This window comes from Clupea harengus, chromosome 21 (genome assembly GCF_900700415.2).
Source record: "Clupea harengus chromosome 21, Ch_v2.0.2, whole genome shotgun sequence".
NCBI classification, from domain to species: Eukaryota; Metazoa; Chordata; class Actinopteri; order Clupeiformes; family Clupeidae; genus Clupea; species Clupea harengus.
Window position 1 is genome coordinate 801,177 of NC_045172.1, and position 12,096 is coordinate 813,272.

General features: G+C 42.5%; 1 protein-coding gene across 3 annotated transcripts in view; it reads right to left on the reverse strand.

The window, feature by feature from the left end:
• The window catches only part of gas6 (growth arrest-specific 6), a 33,177-nt gene that overhangs the window by 2,030 nt on the left and 19,051 nt on the right, over positions 1-12,096 (reverse strand). For all 3 annotated transcript variants that reach the window (XM_031558154.2, XM_012823338.3, XM_031558153.2), the window contains 9 exons: positions 11,235-11,354; positions 10,529-10,654; positions 9,816-9,937; positions 8,988-9,106; positions 8,612-8,801; positions 7,766-7,930; positions 6,439-6,607; positions 2,090-2,232; positions 1,246-1,453 (listed from right to left, as the gene is read on the reverse strand). In XM_031558154.2, coding sequence (XP_031414014.1) covers positions 1,246-1,453; positions 2,090-2,232; positions 6,439-6,607; positions 7,766-7,930; positions 8,612-8,801; positions 8,988-9,106; positions 9,816-9,937; positions 10,529-10,654; positions 11,235-11,354 — 1,362 coding nt within the window. The remainder of the gene's footprint in view (positions 1-1,245; positions 1,454-2,089; positions 2,233-6,438; positions 6,608-7,765; positions 7,931-8,611; positions 8,802-8,987; positions 9,107-9,815; positions 9,938-10,528; positions 10,655-11,234; positions 11,355-12,096) is intronic.

Here is a 12,096-nt window from a genome sequence, read left to right on the forward strand (position 1 = left end):
TCTATGTTACATTAACCTAGTCAAGGCAAAACACCCTTGTAGGTCTTCATTTAAGCACTCAAGCTTTTGAGCTTGCTGAAAGGCTTATCATAAATGTTAACATGACTTGTTACTACTTACAGGATAGCCAAGCTCACTTACCATTCTAATTACAAAGGTCACACTCTCCTCTTGAGGTTCAACGTGGTTTTACGAGAAGCCAGACTAGCATGCTAACTTTGTAGATATCTACAAATGTGAAAATGAAGTCATTCACTAGACTTGATTTGAAGCAGGTTGTGTGTGAGCCAGAGGTGGATGGGGAGAGTGCACTGGCTGTGGACATGAGGGAGACGGTGAGATGGTGGCCATTAAAGGAATAAGGAAGCAGTGTGACTGGAGGATCACTTTTGATGAGACCATCACCCCTTTATCTCATCTTCCTGCTTGCACTTCAACAATAATGCTGAGGATGGAGAGGCGCCAACCAGGCTATGACAATAATAATAATAATAATAATAATAATAATAATAATACAACTTTATTTATATAGCACCTTTCATGCAAAAGAATGCAGCTCAAAGTGCTTTAACTACTGATGATCTACTTTTTAAAATCCGCCTGCTCATGGATCTAGTCCTGTCGAGTTTTTAGAGGGAGTATTACCCCCATGAACACCTCTCCATTTAAGTGTCAATGAGAAACTATGGGCAGAATAAACATTACCCATCTGTGGAATCTGCCATTTGTGTTACTGTGCTAATAAGGCTAACTTCGGAGCTAATGGTGCGTTCATGAGCAACTGGGAAGTGGGAAAGTTCCAGTGCCAGATTGGGAGAATACACCTGAACACCTGTCCAACTAGGAGAGTGGGGGAATACACCTGAACACCTGTCAAACTAGGAGAGTGGGAGAATACACCTGAACACCTGTCAAACTAGGAGATTGGGAGAATACACCTGAACACCTGTCCAACTAGGAGAGTGGGGGAATACACCTGAACACCTGTCAAACTAGGAGAGTGGGAGAATACACCTGAACACCTGTCCCACTAGGAGAGTGGGGGAATACACCTGAACACCTGTCAAACTAGGAGAGTGGGGGAATACACCTGAACACCTGTCCAACTAGGAGAGTGGGAGAATACATGGCATGGAGTGACCCTCAAACACATGTGTACCGTGATCATAGCGTGTTTCCACTGACACTTGAGCTTGTCCAACAGCTTAGTCCAATAAACACAAATAAACATCAGGTGGAACCCACCTGGCAGGCCACCGATGAAGGTTCCGTAGGGTGCCGCGAGATCCAAGAACTCCGGGCCCTCAGGGGCCTCACTGTCACCTGGAAGGCCATCCACCTCCAGCAGTGTGAGGTTCCCAGAGACGGTTACATTCACCAGGTGAGCCCCTGAGCCACACAGAGACACCGCAGCACTAGCCACCACCACATCTCCCATCGACACAAGCACATGCTGTCAAAGAAAACACACCTTTACAAACGCATGTCACCCATTTAGAGATTTAAGAATGATTCATGTTGACATTCATACCATTAAATATATCTTAAATATACCATTAAATAAACCTTGAAGTCAACCAGGTGATCCCCTACAGTTGGCATGATAGCTACGTTGCCAGTTCAGATACGACAGCAATAGGTTGATTACTGGACCAGTGAATGCAGTGATTGAGACGCGGATTGAGAGGTTTGTTTCACTTTTAGTTCCTCTTGGGGTTGCCAGTGTGGTACTGCAGATTTTCATATGATAACGTTGACAATGGATAATAATTTCTAATGATAACAAATCATTTCATGATGCCAAAACTAGTTGCCTATAAAACATACCTCAAGAGGTGGTAAATTCCTGTGTACTGTTGCTTTAACCTAGCAGATTTGTCAAACTTATTGTTTATCACCCCCATTGGATAGCAGGCTACATAAATACATAAATGTCTCTATACTTAGACCAGAACCAATACTTAACTATACACCAGCTGAATTTGTTGTGTCAGTAGTGGATGCAGTTTTTCTGTTTAAAATGTAGTAAAAGTAACGTATGCTCTATTTTCATCCCACACAGAAATCTAGTTCCTGTTGTCCCTCTCACCTCATGCCACTGTTTCTTCACAGGATGATAGTTGCTCAGAGAGATGGAGAAAGGCACACCGTCTTGGCGAACAAGTGCGAAGAGAACACCCAGAGATGAGGCGGGGCGCAGATTTAAGAGCACATTCAGACTCTGGGGGTCACCTGTGAAAAGACAGTGAGAGTCAGAAGTTGAATCTCTCTCTTAAATTAAACAAACACACACACAGAATGTGCACGTCAAGATCGCATACTAATGTTGGAGGCTGGCTCTGCTGTCAGAGTAACCACTGCCGTCTCTGCCAACCCACTAAGCACTAACCGCTAAGATTCAGGGCAAGGTGTCACATGTTTCCCTTACGAGGAAGATGAGCCTAGATTGAGGGATCTTCCAGATGTCTGCCTAACTGAAAGATCTGCCTGCTTGTCATTCAGAACAGTTTTTTTCTATTTTTCGGTTTGATTTAGAAGGTCAGAAAATTGCAAAAAAAAGAAAATTGTTGTTGGACTCAACACTGTTATTCAACACTGTAGTGATATCGTAGACTCTCCCATGCCGAGTTCCGCCAAGATAACAAGAAAGGACTGCCTGATAGGCTAGTTGTCGTGGGATAGTTCTGTAGACTGTAGCCTTTGAGAAGTAAAAGGCATCATTACAGTGCATGAAATGCCCTGTATTGTTATTCCTAGGCTTCTTATACTTCTTCTTCTACTTCTTCTTCTTCTTACCGACTTCTGCGATTAATTCAGCTTGAACCGCTTAACGTAGAAACTTTGTTCAAACTTTGTCGCGTAGGTCTTGTAAACGACACTTATGCTATGTATTCATTTTTCTGAACTTTATACTTTTTAAGATATTAAAGAAAAAATAATACAAATTTTCCCATTGACTTACATTGGGCCATTATGACATCATAATAGGGTCATTAAACTGGCTTGCACCTGTGCTTCACTGACACCTGCGCCAAGGTTCCAAGGCTCCTCTTCTCTCTGTCCCTCTCCATTCAACTGTATAACTAGGAATATTAAGACACCTTCCATACTCTACTTTTTTTTCTCTCCATCTTTCTCTTTATCTCTCTCAGTCTACTTTCTCTCACACTCCATCTCTCTGCTTCACTCCATTTTTCTCTCCTTCTTTCAATATTTTCCCTCTTCACTCTCTTTATCTAGAGCAGTGGTTCTCAAAGTGGGGGGCGCGCCCCCCTGGGGGGGCGCGAACACTCTCCAGGGGGGGCGCGATGTCACAGACGGAGAAAAAAAAAAACTACCGCCGACCTGTCACTGGTTAGTGAAAGCTCCCTCAGTGGCGAAATGCAAGGGGCTGGACTGACCCAAACAAATCAAATACGGTTTTGCTCCTGATCCACCAATCAAAACGGAGTTTTATCATTTGAACGCGACTTGCACCTAAGTTTCCGAGTATAAAAAAAAAAAAACGCAGGCATTGATAAGCGCTCACCCTGAGACGACACTTTACAGAGTTTGTTCAATTTCTCTTGTTTCCTGTATCATTCAGATATTCATTGCTTTATAAACAGTATTTTTAAAGACTCACTCCTTCCTTACTGCGCTTGCAGTAGGTCTATTCGTAGCCTATTCTAAGGAGTAATTTGCTCCAGTCTTTTGAAAAAGCTCGTAGCCCCGAGAGCTAGCCTAGCTAGCTACCTTCTTCCAACGGCAGCTAGCCCTTTTCTCCTTAACACCTACATTTACATTTTTGTATCACCCACCGTGTTGCAACAAATAAAACACCAGCACTTGAATACTATTTTTTGCTGTCCCTGTCTACATTGTGTAGTTAGTTTTGTTAGGAATCATTGCCTAGCACAGCCTTATCCTTATCCATTATTCGTGTCGTTCACAACCACACATACAAGAACACGACGTTGAAATTAGAACTTTATTAACTTCACACACACTGTATCAGCAAACAAACACAACTATGGACACGTTTCTGATTCGTAAAAGTCAGAAAGAGAAGCCTGTGGACTTCTTTAAACATGAACGTGATGGCCTCCAGCAACAACGAACCACCATCTCCAAGCAGTGTATGGAGGCATCTTATGTAGTTGCTCATAGAATTGCTAAGCTTGGCCAACCCCATACAATTGCCGAAACACTGATTTTGCCGGCCGCGCAAGACGTGTAGAATAGGAGCTAAACTCAGCGCAATACTTATGTCAAATGACATTGTATCACGCCGAATATCAGAAATCAGTTTGGGTCCTATTTCAAAGAGGACTACCGTTCATTCGCCTAAGTTAGGGATCCATTTCTCTGCTCAGCAGACAAGCTGTCAATAGACATGAAAGAGCAGCTGAAGAGTGACAGTAGACTTAGCTAAGCATCTCCCCTATTTCGTCATTCTGGATAGCAATGATCAGCTTTGCGACATAGCCTTAAAAATGCTCCTCCTTTTCGCGTTGAGATATTTGTACCAGGCAGGCTTTTCAAGACTGACTGCGCTCAAAACTAAATACCGCAACCGCGCACAGATCGAGGATGACCTGAGGATATGTTTGTCAAACATTGCCCCAAGATTTGAGGACCTTTGCAGTGCAAAGCAGGCTCATGTCTCACATTGACAGACCTGTAGGATTTTTTTTGTAAAGATCACAAGAGGCCCATAATAATAACAGTATCCAAATGATACCAATAATAACACTAATTATTATTATGATAATAATACAATAATAATAATTGGTCGATAATCATTAATTATAATAATAATAACATAATGATAGTGATAATAATGAATAGCCTACTAATAGGCCTACTATTACTGATAATAATAATAACAATAATAATAATAATAATAATAATAATAATAAATAGTTATAATAATTATCTGTATGGGCCTAACAATAGCCTAACCTTGACATGTCAGGCCTATCAATAACAATATGCTATCTATCTATCTATCTATCTATATATGGTGGTGTAGTTAAGGGCGGTGGCCGAGGGCCGCGCGCTGGGGGGGCCCCAACTACCCCTAACCAGCTTTGGGGGGGCCCAGCTTGCAAAAGTTTGAGAACCCCTGATCTAGAGCCACTATTGTTCACTCTTCGTTCCTTTCTTCTTTCTTTCTTCCACTCTTCTTTCCTTCTTCCACTCTTCTTTCCTTCTTCCACTCTTCTTTCCCTCTTCCACTCGTCTTTCTTTTCTTTTTTCCTTCTTCCACTCTTCTTTCCTTTCTTCTTTCCTTCTTCCACCTAAATTTCCCTCGGGATTAATAAAGTATCCATCTATCTATCTATCTATCTATCTTTTCTTTCCTTCTTCCTCTCTTCTTTCCTTCTTTCACTCTTCTTTCTTTTCTTCTTCCTTTCTTAACTTTTGCATTTCATGCACTGGTATTTCCTTCAGGAAATGCATTTTCTAGTTTATTTGTACAATACGGAACAAATCTTTAATTTGTGCTTGTGTCAAGTGTAAACAGGAAACATGGTAAATAAAATGCAACTGATGGTTGCTACCCTACCCTAGACAAAACCCATCTGTAGGCCTCAAGAGTAAAGTGCATTCACTATCTCATGCGTGGCGGAATGCAGGCTCTCCAATGCATATGCTGCACTAATCGACAGCAGCCCAGGCTACATCAGGTCAGCACTAGATGATTTTGAGAGTGTAATTCTCAGAGGATTTAGACTACGCTTGGAGTCAAGGTCCAACAGACACACTTCTGACTCCACATGGGAGCTAGCATCAATACAGAGTGGAACATGTTGGATCATCTGCCACTTGGAAAGGAAGATTTAAAAACTCATATTCCCTATAGCTTCAAGTCTCTTGGCAGACAAGAGAGAGGCACGGGCCGAGAGAGAGAGAGAGAGAGAGAGAGAGAGAGAGAGAGAGAGAGAGAGAGGCACGGGCCCACTCTCAGAGACTGCAGCAGACAAGAGAAGAGAGAAGCCAAATGAAACACATCACTCAAGGTTTATATAGAAAGAAGTTAGCGCTCTCTGATGCCAAACACAAAGTCAGCAGGGATAACCACGTGGTGGGTCTCTGACGTCCGAGGTCATCTTACCCTTCTTTTTTGCAACGTAATGCATCAGCAAGGCAGAAAAGAAGGACTACTAGAGGTGATGAATGATGAATTAGCACTTTAAACATGATCGTTTTGGATGACCGAACATAACCTGCTGCTGGTGGCAGAACAAGGGCCATTTATGCCTTTATATCACTGCTTTATCTGCATTTCTGATTGGTTTTCAGGAAAACTTTTGAACAGTAGTGTACCCTTCCCTATAGTTATGGTATAAGACATTATATATAAAAGGTACATTTACATATATACCTTAAGGTCACATATATATATATTTTTTTTTTTAGCACAAACAATTATATGTTTGTATCGTCACTCACCATGGCTGTGATTGAAGAAAGCGAATCCAGTGCCGTTATAGAAGGCCCCACGCTCCACTCTGGAGAAGCACTGCATGTTCTCATTATTGCGTACGGTCTCCTGAATGGACGAGTCCTCTCCCGTCAGCCAGCGCCACTCACGCATGCAGCCGTCCAGCCGTGTGTTCACCTGCATCTCAACAAGAAACACACACACACACACACACACACAGAGACCATCTAAGATTAAATTACCTTTCTTCAAACACAAGTTTACCTAAGTATGTTCATAACACGGCAGGGCTTCTGATAAACTCAGTACACTGCAGTCATGAGTACCTGTTGCTCTCTTAATCAAATAAAGTTTTACCTTAACTTTCTATCTCATAATTTGTAAATATTTGTTTTCATTAGTGTTAGTAAACACCCGGCTGCACAACAATAGGTCAAGGGGTTTAATACCTTGAATGAAACCTGCCTACCTGGAGACCCTGACCTGGTGCACAGATAGACGTGATAGTGACCGTGTTCGAAGCTTACTGTGGGATGAAACACTGTAAGGCTCTCTGTTCCCTGGATGCTTTGACTTGGGCAGTCAGGGAGAAACACCTCTGGTGTTGACCGAGTAGGGTCAATTACTGTATGTTCTAATGAAACTCTATCTCCTGATGTTTGAGAGTGACCACTGTTTTCAGATCCTTCTATCCCTGGGTTTGAATTCGTCTCCTGTTTCCCCCCTCACACTCTCGAACCCCCTCCCTTTTTCCCTTCTCCTGGTGTCATGGGGTCACAACTAATCCATCCACATTTAGGGATGAAATGGATTTTGGTACCACAACAGATTTAAAGACGCGACGGCTCTCCACATTTGCTTGTCTCTGTCTAGCTAGCGTTCGCCATCGTCAAGTAGAAGCGGAGATCATTTTGTTTTTAGTTTCCCCTCTCTTCTCCTGCATACAGAGCAACGATAGGCTCTAGGGAAACTCTACCAGGCTCCAGAGATGCTCTGAATCTGAATGAGATCTGGATGTACAACATGCATGTAGTCAGCAACGCAGTGAGCAGAAAATGACATTCGTACCGTAATACCGCAGTTCACATGTGTGTATTGAACTGCAAGGGGTGTACCGAATGAATCGACAATATACTGTGTACCGTTGCATCTATTATTTACCTCACTGAAGGATCAAGCTATTTCACAACCATCACTACCTCCTTTGGAGGCCTACCATGTAGCCTAGTGCATTCAAAGAGACACACGTCATACCAATGCTTTAAAGAGTTTCACCTAACCCTCCTGATGAAGAACTACACGCCAGTCTTCTCACTCCCCTCCCCTTCTTCTCACCTTACTGATGAGGCCATCTTGTTTAAAGGGGATCCCACCGACCGTGAGGTTGAGCTCGTGCAGGCCTTTCTTCAGAGTGAAGAGGTCTCCGTTCACAGCGATCTTCATCACCGCCTCTCGGTCGATCTTTATCACCAGGCTTCGCCCCTGCTCCTCCACGGAGATCTGAGATACGGTAAGACAGTAAGATGGTGAGAGGGGTCTGATATTATTATGCTCCCACTGTAGAGCCAAATGGGAGCCACTCAGAGAGGCAACGTCTTTTCATCTTGTACAACTGAGACATTAGAAGCACCAGAAGACAATCAATCATATAAGAAGCATTAAAAGAGAATTTGACACCATTTTGACAACTCATTCTGGATGATGACTGTATACATGCATTTAACGGTACATTTATTTCAAGGAAACAATCCAATCTCCAGTAGCCCATCAGTGCGGGGGATAGTGGTAGGATACATTTACACAACATACACACAACTACTACATCCACTATATAATGCCCTTAGAGCAGTAATCATGTGTATCACTTTTATTTAGAAATATAAAAATAAAGCCAATGTAAAAAATCTGATTAGCCATTAAAACTCAAAGTGCGAAAGTGTGTTTTTGTGTATTACGGAAGGAAGATTCCATAATACACAAGGAATTTGTGTAGCGTGTTTTTGTGTTGCACTGACAATGAAACCTTCAATGGGTGAGTACTTGTGTGAGGTTCAGCAGATGATTATAGAAGTTTCCTTTTAAAACCTCTTTTTTTAAATCCCTTTTATCTTTCAATTTTAAAAACCCTACATACCAGCTGTAATGTAATTCCTACAGAAGGGTGATATGGGGACCTCTGACCTTGTGCCATTCCCCGTCGTTGACCTTTGGGCCACTGCTGGTGATGCGGCTTACAGCTCCATATTTGAGCTGCAACTCCAGTTTCCCATTGTGTATTGCCAGCACAATCCAGGAGCTGTTGAGGTGACCACCCGCAAAGAACACAACCCCTTCAGGGTCAAAGGTCCTCAGGTCAAACTCTGCTGTGAAGCTGCAAAGCAAAAACATTTCCTGTGATTCTTTTATTATCATTAATCACAAAGGAACACATCAAGAAACTGAATGAATCAAAATGCATCTACAGTAACATACAATAACCATGTGGCATCAATATTCTAGGGAGCCCAAAAAATTGATTGTTCCTAATTGAAGCCCCCTTGACTGTCCAGCAACGTACCCTGTTTGAACTCTCCTGCGGAAGCGTAGCCTGACCACTGGGGACCCACTGAACATGCGGCCCAGATACAGAGAGCGTGCGTTACGCTTCATGTCCAGAGGCACACACGGCTCCATGAGCTTTAATGGCCATTGGGTGTTGGTGGGGTTAGGGTTAGGGGGAAGAGAACAGAGTGAGTGAGTGGGAGACAGAAGTAGTATGTGTCACATTCTGTATGTGGAAGAGAGTTCTGTTCAATCTGAACGTGCACAACCATCATGTAACAGTATACATCACACACAGGTTGTGGTACGTTATGGCGGACATTTTCAATTCTCATCCAAGTGGCCAAGACAGATTACTTCACATGTTCTACAGAGCTTCTTCCATGACTGCCAGTGCTCCTAATAGTTCTGTCAAGTGGGTCCTATTTCCTTTCAAAGAGCTTTTCAAAAATATCAGACTACGTCAGAATTTCCAAAGTGCCTTAATCTGGCCCCCCGACACTAAAAGGTTAATGTTTTCCACCAAAAAAGCCAGACAAGAATAGACTATGAGTAACCGTGTCCATTTATCATATTGATAGTGGCAGCTATATTGATAAAGTCCAAACAGTAGGCATTTGGTATAAAGGGGCAATTTGGAGTGTGCGACTATTTATATTCTTAATATGTTTTTACTATTTCAGCCAGCACCTCATTTGGGTGTGCGTCGTTCTATTTTTCTATGAAATCCAAACACTGCTCCTTAAGAGAGACAATGTGGTCCAGACAAATTCATACTCAATAAACTGTCCTAAGGGCAAGACATAAACAAAAATGGAGCAGGATTGGGGAACCCCAAGGTCACCTCACAGGTCCGAAGATCTTGTGACAACTTCTTCCCTTGACGTCCATCGCAGAAGCAGCGGAAACTTCCTGGCAAATTCACACACTCCTCTTCACATAACTGCAGTTCACATTCATCCACATCTACCAAGAAAGACAGCAACCAAAAGAGAGAGAGAGAAAAGAGAGGGATGGGGGTCAACGTGAGGACCACAGCAGCAGCGACACAGAGGGGTTCTTCTAGAAACCACCGCATGAAGGGAATAGCACATACATAGTAGATATGGAGAAACTCTCTTCTTGAACTTTACTGAGGTTATAAACATGAAGAAAAAAAACTGTTGAAACACTTGCACCCAACCATGTTCTGATGTTATTTGAAAAGCCTCACAAATACCCCGAACAGGTTTCTAACCAAAAATGCAACTAAACATCTAGGACAGTTGTTTACAAATGTTAGGAGCTAATACAAAGACCACAGTTTAAGCCTAGATTATACTCCTCGTTTGATTTCCACAAAGAAAAGTCGTCCATTATCAGTGCATAAAGGCATGCATAAGGAAGCAGACGTGAGGAGGGAGAGAGTGAATGAGAGAAGCACTGACAGAGAATGTGGTTCCGTGAGTGAGAGGTGGGCTTTAGGACCTTTTGTCAGTGTGTAAGAAGTGTGAACCTTTCATGACATTGGCAGGAGAGAACATGCCCAACAAACAAAGAAGAGATAACAGTGCTTACCCAAGCAGCTCTTGGTCTGGTTGTCATAGATGTAGCCCTCCTCACATAGACACTCATAGTCACCTATCAAGTTAGAGCACCGTGCCGTCCCACACACCTCAGGGCTCATCACACACTCATCCACATCTGGGGAGGCACAGAGGTCATTAGCACACACTCATCCACATCTGGGGAGGCACAGAGGTCATGAGGAGTGAACCATAATATCACACCATCAAACACAAATCATACAATATTAGACTATCATACAATATTACACTATCAAACACAAATCATACAATATTACACTATTACACTATCAAGCCCAAATCATACAATAATACACTATCAAACACAAATCATACAATACATCCACTAATGTCTACTGGTGAACACGGTCTGAATGATGTTTTAAAGGTTATGCACAAGGGAGTCACACAAACTACTGTTGTACTTGTGACTGGAAGATCATTCCTGAAATTAATTTCTCAGTGCCTGAGTGTGAAGCCAGCAAAGGTGACTGGAAAAGGACAGGCATGGGATTCGCCCTGAAGACAAAATGGCGACACCAGGATCCATTTTACATTTCCTGAAATGATTTTGTCTGACGCTTTATATGGTATTACCACAAAGATGAAAATAGTAAGTAAGGCTAAATCAAAGTTAGGACTAAAAGGATGTGAGTGTGATGGCTGTGTGTAGAGTGTAGAGTATGTAGAGGACTTACCCACACACACATGGTGTCCAGACAACGTGTACCCTTGGTGGCAGGAGCAGTGGTAGCTCCCTCGGGTGTTTCTGCAGAGGTGGTCACATTTTCCATTCTGCTCACTGCACTCATCTATATCTGTGAGTTAAAGCATGAAAAGAATACAGAGCACAATGATCACATGCAGCAGGTATATTCAAAAGAGTTCAAAACATTTCCATGGATGAGTTCATATTTTGTGTGCTGCTTTGAAGACCTACGCTAGGCTTCCATACAGTGATACACTTCACACATTTTGCTTACCACTTTTCGATTGAGGAAGCTTATGTAAGGAAGAAATGAATAGTTTGCGGAACTTATAGCGGAAGCAGGGGAACACGTTTGGCAAGCACACACAAGACCAGTGGAGACATGTCTTAGTCTTTGGAGCTAAAAGATCCACATCGGATTTTGGTTTTCTAGGATGGTCACTCAAAGGAGCTTTAAAGGAGTTATCTGAGGTCGCTGAAAGAGCTAGTGCATGTGAATTAACCAAAAGATGTTGGTGCAAGATGTTCTGCAAGTTGGCATGCCGGCATACTTGGTGGGTGAAGGTGTTGGTGGCCTTATTACAGGAAATACAGACGAAGGAGGTGTTGTTGTTGTTGTAGTAAGATGTTATGAAATATGTTCTATAACTGTCATAGCTACACTGGGGCCTCCCACATCTTCTTGGTCATGGTTAGAGCCTGTTCGCACTGTTCTGTCAAAGATATGGTGGAGACCTTTTCAGGTATCTTCAGTTTACTGGCAATTTCTTGTATAGAGCAGCATTAAATTCTGAGAACAACAATGGACATTTCTGAAGAATGTTCCGGTGACCATTTTTAGACCATGATTA